This window comes from Sturnira hondurensis, unplaced genomic scaffold (genome assembly GCF_014824575.4).
Source record: "Sturnira hondurensis isolate 20B ecotype Veracruz unplaced genomic scaffold, ASM1482457v3 Scaffold0013299, whole genome shotgun sequence".
Lineage (NCBI taxonomy): Eukaryota > Metazoa > Chordata > Mammalia > Chiroptera > Phyllostomidae > Sturnira > Sturnira hondurensis.
The window spans coordinates 7,574,932-7,594,746 of record NW_028085930.1 but is presented as its reverse complement, the minus strand read 5'-3'; the positions used below and the strand labels follow the sequence as shown (position 1 = coordinate 7,594,746).

At 40.1% G+C, this 19,815-nt stretch overlaps 1 protein-coding gene across 2 annotated transcripts in view; it reads right to left on the bottom strand.

Moving 5' to 3' along the window:
- The window catches only part of CPNE4 (copine 4), a 412,933-nt gene that overhangs the window by 104,312 nt on the left and 288,806 nt on the right, over window positions 1-19,815 (bottom strand). For both annotated transcript variants that reach the window (XM_037061286.1, XM_037061284.1), the window contains 2 exons: window positions 17,772-17,855; window positions 14,693-14,782 (listed from right to left, as the gene is read on the bottom strand). In XM_037061286.1, the coding sequence (XP_036917181.1) occupies window positions 14,693-14,782; window positions 17,772-17,855 (174 nt within the window). The remainder of the gene's footprint in view (window positions 1-14,692; window positions 14,783-17,771; window positions 17,856-19,815) is intronic.

Genomic DNA, 19,815 nt, shown 5'->3' with positions numbered 1-19,815 from the left:
GTTCCTTTGCCTTGGACCTTGGTACTTGCATTTCACTACAAAAGACAAATAAACACGTAAAAAGACAAATGTGGTGATCACAGATGATGATAAACGCCCCAAGGGAGAGTATAACAGGGGGATGAGATGGAGAGTGACTGGAGGAATGCATGTGTGAGCAATGAGATCTGGGAAGGTGTCTTGAATGACTGAGTGTTGAGCTGACCCTTCAAGGTTAAGAATGTGCCAGACATTCTGAGGTGGACAAGGGGCAAAAGTGGACAAATAGAAATTTTAGGCTGATGTCAGGCTCTGCAAATGTGAACTCAGGGGCTATTTGAGTGTATTAAGAAAAATTATCTGTAATAAAGCAACAAGTCCAAAAGTGTGACTGCAAGTCTGTCCTTTCAATGGGCCCACCCAAAGGTGATTTATTTTCCTACAAGAATATACCATTGGCTGATTTTGCTACATAGTTTTTTTGAATTAAGAGCTCAGACTCTGTGAAGTTATACATGTTAAACTTGCACATGATGAAATAATTTTGATCTGATAAGCAAAGATAACTCCAAAGTTTATAATATATTGCTGTGATGGACATTAATCAATTTTTTCTCTAGAAATCTTAGTCTTGTTTTAAAAAAAAGACTACATAAAGCTGAAATGTTTTGGGGGAACAGTTTCATCATCTTACTGGTTTCTTCATTAATGAGTGAGTTGAAAAAAATCTTTGATACCTGTTCATTTGATAGTTGATTGCGAGTCATGCTTTTACTTTTTTAAAAGTATACTTTATAACAAGACTCACCGTAGCTCAGCTTGGAGGTCTGGAGTCCAGGAAGCAGCTCTAATGAGGTCAGAAAACCCAAGCATTGTATGCATTTTCACATGCAAATATCCTGTTAACTTAATCAGGCTCTCTCCTAAGGCTCTTTGTGTCAAACTGCTGACTAGAGTAGAATCTCTCCAGACCCTTCATCCGCCCTTGCTTTTTCCACGCTTGCCAAGTAACATTCTAATTGCTAAATCTGAATCATCAGTGTTCAGGTATCAGGAAAGGTGAACCTTATATGGAGCATGAGCACTATCATTTTGTTAATTTATTGTAATTTTTGTAAATTAATACATTGACATCCTGACTGATGCATCTGCCTTTCCCATGAGTCAAGTTTCCAGGCCCCATCAAGAATGGGTGATTGAACAAAGCTGAGTTCATGTGTAAGCAAAGAAGCTGGAGACCAGAGCAGGTGAAGGGAGACCCTGGCTGAACACTGCAGCCTCAGTGGCCTCTGTAGGGGACATCTCTAGCTTGTTTCTCTAACTCGATCGCTGGAGGTGGGACTGATGACCATCCTAGGTTTCTTCTCCTTATTGGGATGGCTCGAAGGCATTGTGTTCCTCTGCAAAGGGTTAAAGGTCACAGGAAGGAAGGTAATTCATATGTTCTCAGGGAAAACATAACTCATTTATGAGGTCAGTCAACCTGCTCGCCCCTGACATTAGTTTGATGCGCTCCCCACAGGCAGCACCCTGGCCTCCCCCAACTACTTTTGGAAGCCCCAGCACGTGGCAGACAGCTGGGATTTTGTGAGCACCATCTCCGTGAGGAGATGCTAACACTCCTCCAGCTCTGGAGAAGGAGGGCCTGTGAGATTGTCCTGCCAAGCACCCAAGAAAGGATCATTCCTCTTGGCTGACAAGGCTCTCTTTGTTCTATGAAAGTTGTCCTTCTTCCTAAGAAAGAGCTCTCTTAATGATTTATCTGGTAATTCTACTGAAAAGACTTTCTAGGAAGAAATGCCATTTCTTTCTTTCTAGAAAGAAATGCAATTTTTTTTTATAAAATAACATTCTGTTTAATATTTAAAATGTGGGAGAGTAGCTGAATGTCCTACAGAAAGTGACTCAACACGAAGGTCTCTAGAGATAGCAATCCAGTTTGGGAAAACCTTCCATCTGATAAGGTTAGATTTAAAAACAGTATTTACAAAGTGCAAAAATAAAAATTGAGATCTTGAGGCAACAGTTCCAGCTTCAGTGTCAACAAAGTGGCGCAATGACATGAGATGAAGCCTCGTTGTGAATTTAAACTGCATTTTTTTCCCGATTACTAATGAAACCTGGCACTTTTCCTTCTGTTTATTGGCCATTTGTGTTTTCTGTTTTGTGAAATACCTTATCATGTATGTTACCCATTTTGTTCATTGATTTCTACATATGCCTTTGTTAATTCATTTCTACACATGTGTATTTATATATTTATTTATATTTATGGGCTCCACTGATACTTTGGACCCCGGCCACGCTGCCCTTGCGAGAAAAAGGAAGGAAAGAGAAAAGCAGCAAAACGAGAACAGGGAGGAAAGAGAAAAAGAGAGAATATCCATATATTTTTTAACCAGTACATCATAGCCCACAGGAAGCCTGCTAGAATTCTGAGTGGAATTGTATTGAATCTACAGACCAATTTGGGGAGAATTGGTATCGCTGTGATGTTGACTTTCCCAGTGAAGAGCGTTTCCACCACTAAATTCAGTTTTTAAATGTATTTCCCCATTGGTCTGTAGTTTTCTACAGCAAAAGCACAGAGGGCTCCCTCCAAAGCTCCATTACGAAACAGATCACTGCAACCAGTCGCCTAGCTGTGAAGTGAAGCACCCTTGGTCATGGCACAGCCCCCGTCTTTTTGTGTTACTGGTAAGTGTGACGGATGTTTTATGTGGGGTTTTTACATCCATACTCAAGAGTAAAATGGGCTAATCCTTTTTTAAAAAGAGCTTTATTGAAGCCCTGGCTGGTGTAGCTCAGTGGATTGAGTGCGGGCTTGTGAACCACACGATCGAGGTTCGATTCCCAGTCAGGGCACATGCCTGGGTTGCCAGCCAGTTCCCGGCAGGGGACTCACGAGAGGCAACCATACATTGATGTTTCTCTCCCTCTCTCCTTCCCTTCCCCTCTAAAGATAAATAAATTTTAAAAAATCTAAAAAAAGGTGTTAAAAATGTTTAAAACAAAGCGTTATCGAGATATAGTTCTTGTATCACATAACTCACCCATTTAAAGTGTGTGAGTCAGTGGGTTCAGCACAGTCAGAGCCACTCAGGTGATCCCACTGATACAGACCTAAACTTGAGCACATTTTCATCACCCCCCAGACGAACTTGACTCCCATCGGCAGTCTCTCCCCTCCCCAGCCCCTGATTTGGTCTCTATCTCCTTGGATTTGCCTGTTCTGGGTATGTCATATAAATGGAATCATACAGGCAATGTTTTTCTTTTACCATTTTTGTTTGCTTTAGGTACCAAGTTATGTTAGTTAAGGTAATTTTTCAAACCAATAGGTTTTGTGCAAAATTTAAATATCTGTTCCTTGGATGGTTAAAGAAAGACATCTATAAAATTGTGCCTGCTGGGGAATTTGGGGGGGGAGGGGCAAAATTTTAATCATTAATGCTTGAAGGATCATCCTTATATTCAAGGGAAGAATATATATTCATCTCATTAATATATTTATGGAAGAAACCCTGTATACTTTTGTCAATAAATGTAGGAAGATATCCACAATATTAATCTATGATCTTAAAATAAATCCTCTGAAAAACTAGGAACGTAATAGAATACCTTCAGCTCATAAATAGTTTCAAAAATATGGTGGTGAAAGTTATACTCAAGGAACGCTCCTTTCAAACCTTGGAGAAAAAGAGAATCCCAGGGTCATTTCTGTCTCACAGTGGATGGCAATCCTAGCCCACCCTAAAGGAAAGGGGGAAAATATCTGACAATTGGAAAGAAACAACCGTCATTATTTGCAAATTATATTTGCATAGAAAACATCAAAGAAAATAAGAAAATAGCAGAATGAATAAGGCGCTTTAATAGGCTGCCAAGTATGAGATTACTCTATAGGAATTGTGTTTCTGTGCATAGCAGCCAAGGTCGACATTCCCCCTGCCCCCCCCACACACACACACACAACACATAAGAACTATTGAAAACTACACACGAGGGTTTTCTGTGTGCACTTTTGCCCTGCAGGTAGAGAATTACATGCTTTCAGATTTGAAGACACAGATTTTAGAATTGTTCCTACACAGGGTGCTTTCCGTTACATGGTTTGGCCTGGTTTTTTTTTAGGCTTCACCAGTACTGTGTCTTCAAATCTGAAAGCACGTAAGTAAGGACTTACGGTTTAGGGACGCTCAGAGACTATTTTCTGTTTTTCCTTACTCTCTCTAAAGCTAGGTCAGACAAACATAGTTATCAGCCTCCTGAGAGCACGTTATGCACCAGTATTTTCTCCCTGAGGTTGCTGAGGCTGGTTCAGGCAGGATCCTCAGCATGGACTTGTCCTCCAGGCCCCATATCCTGGGAGCTGAGGACTCAGGCTCCGGGCCAGCAGGAAGCAGCAGGAGCTGTCAGCAGACTTGGGCCCCAGGTTTGCCTGCCTCTCCCAGGTCCTGCATTCCTGTCATTTGTGCCCCCAGCTCTTCCCTTGACATTATTTTTAATGCAGTTATTCTTCTAAATTATCTACAAATATGTTTATCTACAACATAGTAGTGTTTTATACCAAGATGCTTTCTGGAAATGGAAGGTCCCCTTTCAGTTAAGTTGTACAGATTTGCTTTCTTTCTCTAATTAATAAATATGCTTAATAAATCTGGGTTGAACAAAAAACCCCACAAAGTAGTACAATGAAGAGTGAAGTGGCTTGTACAAATAAATAAATAAATATGCTAATTAATTAGTGTAAAACAGCAACAACAACAAAACTAAGGGTGACCAACATGAGTGACCGTTGTCACCAGCACGTGGCATTGTTTGGACACAGACCCATTGGTTTGCATCACACCCCAAAGCTGCGTGGAACTTCTCAGACTTTCCACTTATAACATTCCACCCCCCCTTCATCATTCAGCAACTTTGTCCAGCTGCCTAGTTTTCCTCAAGCATCTTCCCAGCAGCTGGCTAGCTACCCCAATTTTCAGTGCGGAAGCAGGCGTGGGTGGGTTAAATAACGTGAAGAGACTGCTTCTCAACACAGCAGTTGTGACTTACTGAGATGGCTGTTGTCTCTATAGGGAAATGTCCACCTCGAAGATAAGAGAACTCTTCTTCTCACTCTAAACTAGAAATTTCACCAGGGAACTGATTAGTGTCTCTTTGGTGTCTTTAGTTCAAGTTTCAAAAATTTTCCAAAGGTAATTTCCTCAAAGAAAACAACAACAACAACAACAACAGAACATTTTCTGAGTCAAAGACAGAGCATGGCCATGGACAATTTTCCCCAAAAGTAGTTTGGCCAGGCCATGCGACCTCTTTTACGCTCTTTGTTACAGTGGTGCAAGGAAGAACCTCCCTCCCACCTCTACGAGGGGTTCTTGGAGGGAGGAACTGTGGTGAGAAAGCTCTTAGGAGCTGCCATACACTCACCCCAGGTCGATGACCAAGCAAAATCCATCTCAGGTAAGGGATGCTAGGTGTAGGCAGGAGGCAAACACTCCAGAGTACAGTAACATCAAGTAGGGATTTCAAAAGGGGCAAGTCCAAAGTCATGTCAACAGGAAGGAGATTCTTTTTAAATACATTTTTAAATTGTGACAAAAGACACATAACCTAAAATCTCCCATTTTGAGTGTACGACTCTGGGCATTAAGTGCATCCACATTGTAGTGCAGCCGTGTCTACCAGCCACCTCCTGAAGTCTTCCGTCTTCCCTACTGACACTTTTACTCATTAAGCACCAATCCTGAAGATTCTTTTATATGTCTACACACACATATATAATCATATATATATGATTCTTATATAGAGATATGATTCATATATAGAGATATGATTCTTATATAGATATGATTCTTATACATACATACGCATATATGTGTGTGTGTATATATATATATATATTTATTTATTTATTTATTTAAACAGATTGTATAGCTTCTTTGAAAAAAACATAGCATTTGCTTTGGCAAGGTGTGTTCTCTTCTTAGATATTGAAAAAAGTCAGAACTCATTCTCACTGATGAAAAATTGTCTTGTCATTGAAGTACCTACTGTTGACCTCATTTATAGGAGCCCTCCCCCCACCCCCAGAGTCGTGAGATTGACGGAGGAGGGCTCCCATTAGCAGCAGAGGCTTGGCACACAGAGCAGTGGAATTATCTCCTTGGATGGTATTGGAGAAGAAGGGATAAAGTACCATCAGAATAGAAGGACTGAAAATAGGAAGGAGGTTTGAAGAGAAAGAGAGAAGTTAGGAGAGAACTACTCTGGCCACATGTGAGTCATGACTGTTCTCTTGGAAAGCATGATACAGAGTATTTCCACCATCACGGGAAGTGCTGACACAGACTTGGTTCTAGCTATGTCACTCACAAGCTTCATAAATTTAGTCATTTCCCCATTCTGAGCCTCAGCTTTCTCATCTGCAACACGGGGATAATCATCTCCCAAACACTGTTGGTGGGTTTGTAAATTGGTGCAGCCACAATGAAAACAGTATGGAAACTCCTCAAAAAATTAACATTCGAACCACCATGTGACCCAGCAGTCCTACTTGTGGGTATGGCAGCAACCTGAGAGTCCATGGACAGACAAATGGATAAATGAGACGTGGTGCATGTATACAATGGAATATTAACTCAGTTATAAAAAAGCATAAAATCTTGTCATTTGCAATAATACAGACAAGCCTAGAGCTATTATGTTAAGTGGTATTACATTAAGTCACACAGAGAAAACAAACACCATATATAATTTCCCTTATATGTAGAATTTAAAAAATAAACCAAACCAACAAACAGAGACAAAGTCATAGATACAAAGAACAACCTGATGGTTGGCTGATGGAGTTGGGTGGATGGGTGAAAAATGGGAAGAGATTAAGATGTACAAATTGCCAGTTATAAAAACGGTCACAGAATATGAGCTATAGTTTAGGGACTACAGTCAGCGATACCGTAACAACTATGCGGCGTGTCAGATGGGTACTAGACTGATGGGGTGATCACTTTATAAGTTATATAAATGTCTAATCACTATGCTGCACACCTGCAACTAACATAATATTGCATGTCAACTATAATTGAAAATGAAAGTGTCTCTCTATAGATCACAGGTGATAAACACAAGGCCCGAGGGCCAAATCCAGCCCTCCACCTGTTTTATGTGGCCCAGCACCTTGTTTCTACCTGGCGGGAGGGCCAAGCTCCTTGCCCCTAGTTAAGGAGTAGTTACATTTATACAGTCCTAAAATCACATTTGGCCTTTTGAGGGCAACTGTGAAGCTGAAGTGGCCCCTGGTGGAAAGGAGTTTGGCACCCTTGCTATAGAACAATCAGCTGGCTGGTCACCAAAAATCTGTTTTCCTTTCTTTCTAGGCATCCAACTGGCCCACCTTTCCCAGCTTCTCTTACAGTTCGGTGTGGCCACAGGGCTGAATTTTGGTCACTGGAGTATAGGCAACAATGTCCAGTACTATTTTTAGCTAAAACCTCAAAGGAGTGTCCAACCTTTTGGTGTCTCTGGGCCACACTGGAAGAAGAGGAGTTGTCTTGGGCCACACATTAAATACACAAACACTAACAAAAAAACAAAAAAAAAATTCTCATAATGTTTTAAGTAAATGTACGATTTTGTGCTCAGCCACATTCATAGCCATCCTGGGCTGCATGTGGCCTGTGACTCATGGGGTGGACAGCCCTGTGAGAGAGCTCTCTCCACTATTTTACTCTTTTGCCGGCTGTATGCAAGTAACAATGAAGCCCTAAGCTATGGATGAGCCATAGGCAGATGCCACAAGGTTCTGGAATCACTGCATGGAGGACAGGCAGACACTGATTAGGGCAATTTCCTTTTGATCGTTTTGTGAGCAAGAAATAAACTCACATTGTATGGGCTCTTTTTTTACTGCAGAATTGTTTAGTCTACAATACTTAAATAGCGTTGAAAATAACGTAAGCAGTGTCCATCACAGTACTTGATAGCTGGTGAAAGCTCAGTGAATGAGAGCCGTCTTTTCATAGTTAAGAGCAAGGTCTATAGAACATGAGATTTGGTTTAAATTAAGGCTGTGCTACTTAGCTGTGTAATCTTAAGCAACTTGCTTAAACACAGAGAGTTCCTCATTCTTTTTTTTAAAATCGGGGGATAATATTAATGAAAAAAATCATTAAAATTAAGGCAATAGGTAAGTTTTCTCTCCCTCAGAAGCCTCCTCCATTCCTGCATAATTTAACACTATTTAAGCCGGTTATTGCTTTTCCACACGCAGTATTGATTACAGCTCTCAGTAAAGACAGCCTGCTGGGCTCAGAGGTGCCATTTACTTATGTGGAGTCAAGGATTTCTGCACCGTGGACGATCCACTATAGAGGCACCGGGATGAGTCTGCAATCCCCTGGCAATTGCAGGACATATAGGCTCAGTGAATTATCAACAGGGACAAAACCAGCAGCCCTCGAGTCCAGAAAGGCTGGAAAGGAAGCATCTGCATTTTAACAGCTCTCAGGAAAACTTAACAAGGCCACGAACCACGCAAGGTTTTCTCCCTTGCCAATTGTAAGGTAGGTAGAGAGGGAAGTGAACTTGCTTTCTTTTTATTTTTAGTTTTTTAATTTTTCAATTATAGTTGATACTTGGTATTATTTTATATTATTTTCAGGTATATAGCATAATGGTCAGGCATTTTATAATTTATGAAGTGATTTCCCCCATAAATCTAGTACCCACCTGGCACCATACATAGTTATTAAAATATTACTGATTATATTCCTTATACTGTACTTTACATCCCCATGACTATTTTGTAACTATCAATTTGTACTTATTAAACCCTTCACCTTTTTCATCCAGCTCTCCAGTCCTCCTTCCAACTGGTAACCATCAGTTCTGAATTCATTTTCAACTACCTGACAAGGTCAGGTTCTTTATTATAGGTTCTTTAACAATGGACCCTTCAGTTCCAGCTTCCTGTGTTTTGTAAGAAGAATCAGGAATGCTAATGTACCCAATGGGGTATACGATGATTGAAGCCTTCCTATGGGTTTGGGGGAATCACGGGGCTGAATCAGGCTACTGTCAAGGACTGAGATCTGCGGGTTGGAACTAGGGTGGCGTTTCTTCCTTTCCAAGCAGTGTGAGCCAGAAGGTTTGAGAAAGTCAGAATAAAACAGAAAGAAAACAAGGATGGCAACTAAAGTCAGAGAAAGTCAGAATAAAACAGAAAGAAAACAAGGATGGCAACTAAGACCAAAGGACCAGAGGCAAAATAAGAGGTCCTTAGGGGTCCAGGAGTTAGAAATCAAAGTATTTGGGAATGTTTGAGTTGGGAATAAAGGGGCAAGGCTCCAGGCAGACTTCAAGGGCCCACTTCAGGAGTCAAATCCATCTTGCAACTGTGTGTCAGCGTGGCTCAAAGAGTCCAAAGCAAAGACAGTGAATTTGTGGAGAATATACAATTCTAATTTAAGATGCCCTGGCCACATGGGAGAAGGGAGAACATGAAAAGCTGACGTAAGCTAAGGGTTTCCTAAAGGAGGGAGAGCAGAATGAATGAATACATAATCACTTAGTTTTGCAGTAAGATGGCAGAAAAAACACTGAACTACCTAAGAGATTCACCAGCAACTCAGCTAGGTTTGGAGAATCATTAGGAAGAGAGGGTTTCTCAGCATGTGCTTGGCAAATGGCCTGTACCAGTATTGTTTAAGAAAACTGTTAAAATGAAGATTCCAGGAGCAATGGGGTCTGGAATTCTGGTTCCATAGAGCCCTTTTCTGATTGGCCAGGAGTCCAGAAGGGAGCTTGTGAACATGGCTGTTTTAAACCAATGATACAAGTCTGCAGAAGAGGGAGGGCATAAAGAATGAGCAGGATATATCGCGGGTGAACGTGCCATTTGTTAGTTGCTTTAGACTTGTACCTCTCACCCATCCATGGACTCCAGGATCCTATTACCTTGGCTTTGACTTTGGGGAACTGCTTTTCCTCCTCTTTGGCTATTTCCCTTTACCGGGGCTTACTTGTGCCTATCCCACCACAACCTGGGCCTCTCTCCTCAATAAGGCCTGGGGGCAGATTGAAGCAGAAATAACCGGTCCTCATCACCACAGATCCCTCTTCCAGGCAACTGGCCTCTACCAGTCACACTCAGGATGCCTGATAAACTATGGGGACAGGACTTGAGAAGGAGAATTCAAACCACACAGGGGAATTGGAGACATTCCTCTTAGAGGTTATTAGGCATCTTATCTCCTTCTCTCACGAGGGACTGGCCTCATGGTGCTGCTACGGTGTTTGTCCAGATTATTCTGACATGCATTTTTCCCATAGTACTAGTGTTAATGATGCTTACTGACGGCGTCATATCACTCTCTTCTTCAAGACCCCAGTCTGGAAGATCCTATTCTAAGAGAGAGAGGAAGGAAGAGAAGCATCATTTTGTTGTTCTACTTATTTATGCATTCAGTAGTTGTTGCTTAGATGTGCCCTGACTAAGGATTGAACCTACGACCTCGGCCTATTGGGACAATGCTCTGACCAACTGAGTCAGCTGGCCAGGGCTGGAAGAACCTATTCTGAATAACAGCATTGCCTCCTAAAAAATACGTACTGAACATTAATATCATGCTGATCAAGTCATAGGAAATGATTAATACCATTTCCTTTTCTTATCAGCCACACTTTGATAAGAAAGCAATATGTTATAAGTTTAACTGAGAGCATTTTTCCCCTTACTGGTATGTTAAATAATGGACAGTTTCTCATGCTTTATGAAATAGGTCACATACGGACAAGTCTTGTTTCTGTCACATACTAGAATGATGATAAATATACATTGCGGTGGGTCAGAGTACAGGGATATGCTTCACCAGGATGACTTACTTTCTAATAAATACAACAAAATAGAGGCAGTGCAAGTCAATGAAAAGCATTACACTTGGCATTTGACTAGATAGGGGTTTGACCTTCAGTTTCTTCATCTGTGACCTGAAGATAATGGAACCTATCTCCTGGTACGGCGAGAAATAAACAAAATTATGATTTTGACAAAGACTCAAATATACCCTACAAATCATGAATAATTTCATTAGTTAATAGTAAATATAAATTGAAGTCAATTCTGGAAGTAGCACAAGGTCTTTCACATAGTTCAGGAGACATTTCGGCAGGCCACAGTGCTGTCTTTGGGTAATCGTGACAAATAAGAGTCCTCTCTGAAAGCTACCAACCACCGACCCCTTCAGAATTGCTTAATAAAATTAATCTGTCAGAATTAATGGGGAAGCACTATAGGATTTGTTTACTATAGTGATGAGTAAGATGATAAGATGCCTTCTACCTCCACTAACGTGGTATTGGTCCACACGATTAAAGAAGAGGAAAAACTGGAACTATTAGTTAAGTAAATAGGGAGAAAAAACTGTTTACTTTGAGATGATGCAATCTCATATTTGGAATTATGTAAAAAATTAACAGAAATAATAGAACTTAATAAAATAGTAATTTAAGAAAAACAATTCAATAGCTTTTATGTGTACTAACAATAGTTAGAATGTATAACAAAAGACTCAACTTACAAAAGCAAAATTAAGAGAGAGAAAGAAATTAACTAGAAATAAACTTACAAACAAACATTCCAAACCTATGAGAGAAAACATTAAGCCCTCCTGCAAAATGCAAGAGGAGACATGAATGAATGCCATGTTCTGGGGCAGAAAGACAATATTAAAAGATATTTCCTTTGCAATCTCAATAAAAATACCATCAAACTTCTTTTTCTTCTTCTGGTACTAGTTGCTTATAAAGCTAAGTGGAAAGAACAAACTGGCTAAATATCCGGAAAAGCCCCTAAAAAGACAGGGAATGCTGAGGTGAAAGGGGAAGGCTCTAGCAGGCGTTAAAATACACTACACAACCATTAGCTGTAAAGGGAGAGGCGAAAAACTGGGAAAGACAGGAATGAGAACTAAACTGTCCTGAATGCACCTTATTATGTAGTTTTGGCTTTAGAATCATGTAACATTTTATATAATTGTAAAATAAAATTATAATTGTAGATATAGATCCTAAAAACTGAAAGCAAAATGAAACAAATGAACCCGATAGTTTTATGGTGTAGAGATTTAACTATGGGGAAGAAGTCAAGATTTTTAAAATATGAGTTACCATCCACAGAGAGATCTAACTTATGGAGAAAAAGAACTTAAAGATTAATGACTTTAAAAATTCATACCAGAAAGCAAGGAAACTACTAAACACTATTAAGTTTAACCAAAAACAATACAAAAGCCAATTGGCTAACTATGGGACAATTCACATTTTCAAAGACACAATAACAACAGAAATACTTCAGTATATTAAAAAATCCATGAATTCTTAATAATATTGGGGGACCTCACTAGTCACCTACGGAGGATGCTAGAAAAGTAATTTGTTATTCTGAAAATTGGTAAAAAGAAAAAAGGCCAAATAAACCATATTCTATCTCTTGTGTACAAATCATACCTCAGCCCCAAACAGTTATTAAAGTCTTTCTTTACAAAAGAACTCTGAATATTAAATAACAAAGAGATGATAGTGTCAAAAAAAGCACCACTTTGGAAACCCTAATGAAATACTGAATCTAGGCAATGTTCCTCCATGAGAGCAAACACCATATGAGAGCACCAGTATGTGTAAAGTTTTCTTGCTGGAAAAGAGACCCCTAAGCTGGTCAGGCTTCAGCTGTCTGTTTATAGAGAATATAGAATGTGAGAAATGCTATGGAACAAACCAACCTTGTATCTTCAATAAGTAAATGGCAAGGAAGAAAAAAGAGGAATAGGCAACTAACAAATTAAAAGAGACTTCAGAGACATTTCCATCTTGTGCAATGTTTAAACCTTGTTTCAATCATAATGAAAAAAAAAACATACACTAGACAGACAATCAGCACATGTGAGTAGTAGCAAAATATTTGATTGAAAGGAAGCTTAGTTTACATTTTTAGATAAGACCATGGGTTTGTGGTCTAGTCTTTAGAACGATTACTTACCTTCAAGAGATACATACTTAATATTTTGGGATGAAATGATATGATGTTTGGTGCAAGGACACATCACAACTTTTGTTAGCCTTAGATACTTTTTGCTAATAGATTTTTGTAAATCTATTGCAAAATCTATTTGTAGTAGAATTTTGGGATCCTAAAAATGGCATTGTTTTCTAATGTGAGAAAAGATTAAGACATTTTATTTCATCTTACAAGTTCATTTTTTTTTCCTTCTGATTTGAAAAGCAATTAAAATATTTCTGTAGGCTCTCACAAGTGTCATGGGCCCTGGCACCACATTTGTTGTGCCCAAGGGCAAGTCTGTCCTGATCTGGGATTTGCTTCAAAATGATCCAGTGGTGGAGAAAGAGAGAAGAAAGAAGATTGGTGGGGCAAAAGAGAAAAGAACACACGAAGTTTTAAAGACAAACACTGGCAATGCCCATATAATCCTTTCCATGGGATCTGGTGCCTTGAAAGACAGACAGGAATGTTAAGTCTGCGTTAACGGCCTTATATTCCTATTGTGGAGACAGAGCCCCAGATGTTTAGAGTCTGAAGCCATTAGTCATTGCCATTGTCCAGCATCCCTGGCTTTGCTCTCTGGCTACCACAGCAACCTTCTGACAATTGTCTGCCCTATGGTTTGCCCACATGGAGAAAATGCCCTGGTGCGGCTGAGGTGAATGTTAATTCAGCTCAATGGTCATGCTTCTCATTCAATGTTAATCAACTCTAGAATTAACACTGATAATACATCCCAGCTTCTGGACTTTTAAGGTAGAGAGCGGGCCAGACCACAGACCATAAGCAATGTCTCCTGGAAAACTCTCTTCTGGCATTCAGCCTTTTGCCTTCTTTTGGCCATCCCGACTCTCACAGTGCATCTTTTCTTCCAACTTCTACATTCTCATGATATTCAAAATACATTTGTGGTCAAGTGAAAAAAATTGGCTGAAATACTTTGAAACTCTTCCCACCAAGAGGCGGAGTCTATTTCCTATTTCCTTGCCCCTTGAATCTAAGATGGCCATGTGACTTGGTTTGGCCAATAGAATGTGGAGGAAGTGACCACGTATGACCTCAAGAGACCTCGAAGCTTCTGCTCCTGGTCTTTTGGAACCCTGAGGCTGTTCTGTGTATAAGGCCAAGCTAGCCTGCTGGAAGACGAGAGACAAATGGCCCAACCACCCCAGTCATTCCGGATGACAGCCAGCTCGTGTGCAGCTGACTGTGAATGTGTGAGGAAGTCTAAGCAAGACCAACAGAAAGAACCTCCTAGGAGAGCTCAACTTGCCAAAGCACAGAATTTTAAGCTACATAAATGGTTATTACTTTAAGCTACTAAATTTTGGAGTAGTACATTATGCAACAGTAGATAATCAGTATTTGTGTTTTTAATAACTCCCCATTATGCCCTGAAGTTATTGCCACAGTTTGTCTCTGAGAAGCCATAAGATTTGCCTCTTGACATAACAAAATTTGGATTTATCTTGGGCTAGTTCATGAGCTTCAATGGCTATAGCAGAAAAAGGTCCCCTGCTTTTTCCAAAAAGATGCTGAGGGATTTGGTTAAATGGTACAGAAAATTTTGGGTTTGCCAACATTCACTTGAGGAGAAAGAGGAGGGTTAAATATATAAAAACTGCATTTCTCAGACATAGATAGATTTCTGACCTTCAGCCGGCGGTCTGGATCCCCACTGCATAGGGAATTTACCGATACTTTGAATGACTTCCAGGCTGGGCTTAAGTTGTTCATCACAACCTAAGAAGAAAGAAAGAGAGGGATGGTTGTTGGGGGGAGGAAGTGCATGACATTTTCACACTTCAACATAAAAACTTCTTGAGAAGCATTGTGGCACTTATGAAAAGGACAATTTCTGGAATGGGTGCCTTAATAAAAACCTGGAGTAGTAAGTTTTTTAAAGCTGTCTACTAAAGTGGGTCATTATGGGCAGAACTCCTGTGACCACTGGCCTGGCTGCTGATTTAAGAATAACAACAGTAATACTGTCCAGTATGTATATACTAGGGATGAGCCATTCTACATAAAGAGGGGGTGGAATCAATAAGGTGAGGCTGCCTCTGGCTTCTGATAAAAGATCTTCTGCTCTGGAGGACTGACAGTCCTATGGCATAAATTCTTTCCTCCTGAGGTCAGCCTAGGCAAAGACTATTGGTGGGTGTGGGGATGAGGCAGGACAATTCTACTGCTGAAGAACTGAATGATCTTTGGTTACCCATGACCTTGAATTAGGCAGATTGCAAACCAGAAGAGAAGCGTCTAAAAGAAAATTTCCAGGAGGTACTTACACTACCTGTCCTAAGAAATACAGGGCAGATGCTTAGATCTTCAGTGCCACAAACTAAGTCCCTAATATAGTGAAACCCTGTTAAAAGCAGCGTACCAATCATGAATTTGGCTAAATCCTGCCTGAGGGTCCATATGTGTCAAGTCTTATCCTGCCATCACTATGATTCAAATAATTCACTTTGTTTTAGGATGTATGAGTGTCTTTCTGAGATTGTATTGTGTACTCTAGCACAGGGGCTTCCAAAGTGAGATTCCCGAATCAGCAGGCGCAATATCACTTGGGCACTTGTTTAAAATGCAAATTTCTAGGACCCACACAAACCTACAGACAGGAGCTCTGGAGACTGGGCACCCCTAGGTGACTCTGATGTGTGTAACCACTGTGCTAGGGGACATGCAAATGGACTTCAATGAAGTTCTGTATCACTGAGTTTTCTTCCTATGACGTTTTTAGTTAGCAGGTCTTAACATTGTAAAAAAACCAATTCTCTATCCAAATAACATAATTATTTTATAAGTGATATTCTCTTGTGCTGGATTCTTTAATGTAAGTATGAATTATTCATTATTATAATTATTCATGATCATGGGCTTACTATTAAATTTCTCTTAATTCACTAAAATGGAAAAAATAATTTTTCTGTGTGAGTTTGTCTTGGGATGATAGTGAGAAGAAGAGTTAGATAAAATTGTCTGGGTTAGGTCAAAATTCTCACCTCTATATGGAAATTCTAAGAAGTGAAGAACTAGCTTTGCACAGTGGCAGTATTGTAGCCAATGAGGTTTATCTAAGAGGTGAAGAACTGTTTCATCATAACAGTTTTGAAAAATGCAGTAGCAAATCAAAATTTCAACTAGAAATTTTCTCTGTAATTAAAATGGGGGACATGCATGCCCACAAGAAAAAAATCAGTGTTATGTTGCTTGACTCACTGGAAAAGTTTACAATCCCAATTCTCGTGAGACTCCAGAAGCCTCTCAGCAATGGGGTAACAGGGAGAAGTTCTAGCAATTATTGGGATAGGAGGATTTACCAATATTAATGATGAGAAGAGAAATGCTGTCAGGGGCAAAGGAGGGAAGGACCTTGGGAGAGAAGTCCAATAATACACCGTCCTTCCCAACTCCCTGCACAAGTCTCCATTTACTGACTGCAGTAAAAGCTTGAGTGGATACCACTTCTGATCCTCCCCAAAGTTTATTTACTTCTGTGAAAGCCTGTCCGATCCAAGGAATCTTTAGGTGTGAAGAGATTCTATTCACTGGTGGGAGACTGTCCCATTTGTATCTCAATCTATTCCCCAGGGATTAAGTTTCAGAGAATCGCATTGTGCTATAACATGTAGTGGACACACTATCTACACTCAACTTCATTCATTTATTCATTCTTTTACTAAACACATTTTATTAAATGCCAAATATGCCCTAGATGGTGTCCACAAGTTAGTCCATTCAAGACCACTTAATTCTTGTCTACTTTAAGTATGGCATATTTGTCTCTCTAATGCTCCCTGCAACTCTGTCACTTCAGGAAAATGGAACCGGATTTCCAGTGAAGGGTACTGGGAACATGGCACCCCCAGTATCATCCTACAAGTCATCAGGGCTCCTTCTTCCTTTGCCTACCACTGGTAAGCACATTAGAGTCTCTTCCAAGCCACTCATCAAAATTACCCCACTTCCTCCTTATCAATGTACTTCCCACTCCCACAGAATCTCTCTTGGACTTGTTTACAAATAAAATAAAAAAACAGAGATTGGGATTGGAATTGGTTATTGAGTGGTGTGTAGTAGTGGGTACTGGGCAGCTGGATAGTGAAGCATAAGTGGAGTCACATGGAGAAAGAGGGAAGGTGAGAGGGAGATGCAGCTGGACAAGAGGCTGCTGAGACAGGGCAGTTGTCCACATGGTAAGCTGGACATGAGTCCAGTGTATGAACTTTCCCTGAGGAGGCAAGCTGCCTTTCCAAATTACAGTGAAGCTCAGGGTCAAAGAAATTCAATGCAAACTCCAGCTGTACCCCTTGGACTGTGAGACTGGGAAAGTGACTTGACCTCCCAAAAGGTCAGTTTATTCAACTGCAACATGGGGGTAATAATAACCATGTCAAATGATTATTGTAAGAAGTAGATAAAATAATGCACATAAAACCACCTAGAACAATGATTGGCACCTAGTCACCTTCATTAAATGTTTGTATTTTTATTATTAATAAGTTGCTGGCTATCTGCATTGAAGGACATTAATGAAGAATTTGAGTGAGAAAGAATCTTCTCTTCTAATATCTAAACTGAGAATAAAGAGTTCTCTTGAGGACAGTGAGGACTCCATGTCTGAACACATAGATATGGATATTAAGGAACGAAAGGAGTTTCTCAAAACAGGTCAGTTTTTCATCTTGAGGGACAAGATGGCCTAGCTGAAGATGACTCTTCTTACCTCAGTTCGATGTACTAGCTGCTGAGTCGCATCATCATTCATACGGAAGATTTCCAGAAAGGGGTCGGATTTACTGAAGAAATCCTAAAACAGACATGTAAACAAAAATGAGTTGTGCTCCTTCTGCACAAATATATCTAATTCAGCCCTGGATCAAATATCCCCATTTGATCCTTCCCCATTTTATTCTTCATTCCTGTGATCCAGCCTTGGCTAGAACAAACAGTTCTGAACTCCACGTCCTTTGAAAAGTAAGTCTTTTGTAAAGACCAATGCATTCTTTAAAGACCAATTCAAATGCCAGTTCTCTGAGAAACGATGTAGCTGCTGTCTTAAACATGTTAATTGTAATTATTGTAAAGCCCATGTCTGATGTCTGTAGTATCTTGATCACCTATGGGTCTATTTCTATTACCTATTTCTTAGTTTTGCCTCTTGGTATACTTGTTCACCTTTAAATACCAGACACTGTGTAAAAAGATTACAAAACCCTTTAGATGAGTCTGTAGCTTCTGGCAAAGGCCCAATATATTCCTTGATTCCTCTAATGCTTGGGTATATCCTTACAGGGCTCCAATGAAAAGAGTGGGGGTTTATGAAGGCTATTCCCTCTTGACAAGCCCTTGAGGCCAATTTTTATTTGCAAGACCCTCGAAGGCTATTCATCTCCATACTCTCTTGGTTCTAGCTCTGTGTTCAGTTTCTCTCTGTGACATTTGCTCATTAGTGAATGCCCTGAGAGACATCACTCAGGCTTCCTATCTTTTTTATCTGAAGTGTTTTTTACTAATCAGCCTTGAGGAATTGCCTTCAGTGGAAAATCTGAATAGGGTACCAGATTCATCTCAATGGATTTTTCTTCCCTCAAGTCTTTTTTGGCTCATCAAATCTTGGCTGCCTTAGGACTCCCAAACAGATGTTTCTTGTATCTTATCCAGAGTTTATAGTTATTTACAATGGGAGAATTATGTAAAACAAACAGGTACTTTATTACTGGAAGCAGACCTAATCCATATCCTTCTTTTAAACTTTTTTTTTTTTTTACTCCAATAGGTTGTAAACTCTTAGAAAGGAGGAACTGTGTCTTATTTTCCTTTATATTTCCATCATTTCTCAAGCATGTCTCATAGTGTCTAGCTTTTAGTGCTACACAGTGCCTATTAAGTGTATGAACCAACAGATAAATAAATGAATGAATGACATGAACACCTGGTATAGGAAGCTCTCTGAGCAATAGCCTTAGTTATGATGCTTATTATGTATTTCAGCAGGTGGTCTCTCCCCCCACCCCCAAAATCTAGACTGCAGCAAAGGAGAATAATGCCATAGCCATCATGGTCTTAAACTCAACAAAATATTCTTAGGGGATATACTCATCATACAGCCTTTCTGCTTGATGTTAGACTATTAAGAAAGGCTAAAACCTCTTCTTGGGCATCCAAAGAACCATCTAGTTTTGTGGTAAGACAAGTACACAAGTAAACATATCCAAGGGCTAAATATGACTGAATGAATGAGAAACAGAGATGAGGGGAAGTTGATGGATTTTGACTAGAAACTATGGTTTTGGGGAGAGTATCTGTAGACAGGAAACAGACTGAATGAAGGTGTAAAGAGTAAACATAGAGTGGGCACACCAAGTAGCTTAGTTCCCCTGCAGCCCAGGATGTGTAAGGGAGGAATGTGAGGGGCCAATGCTGACAAAGCCAGCTCCACGATGTGAGGGGCCTTCAGTGCACATCTGGAGTCGCTACACTTGCCTGGAGAGGCAATGTGAAACCACAGATGGGTTCTGAGCAGGAACACGATAGTGGCTCTGTAGTGAAGAATATCACCCTAGAAACTTTGTACCTTAGAAAGAGAAGAGATGGGGAGTGGGAATAATTATCCTTCCTTTGGCTGTCCTCCCCACCCAACCAGGAACTAAACACCAAACTTCACAACACCCAGAGTCTAGAAAATACCCTTCCATTCCATTTCTGTAGGTGCCTGATGACCACAGCTTTAATCTTGTTAAGTAGCCTCCTGGGCTGCTCTCATTAGT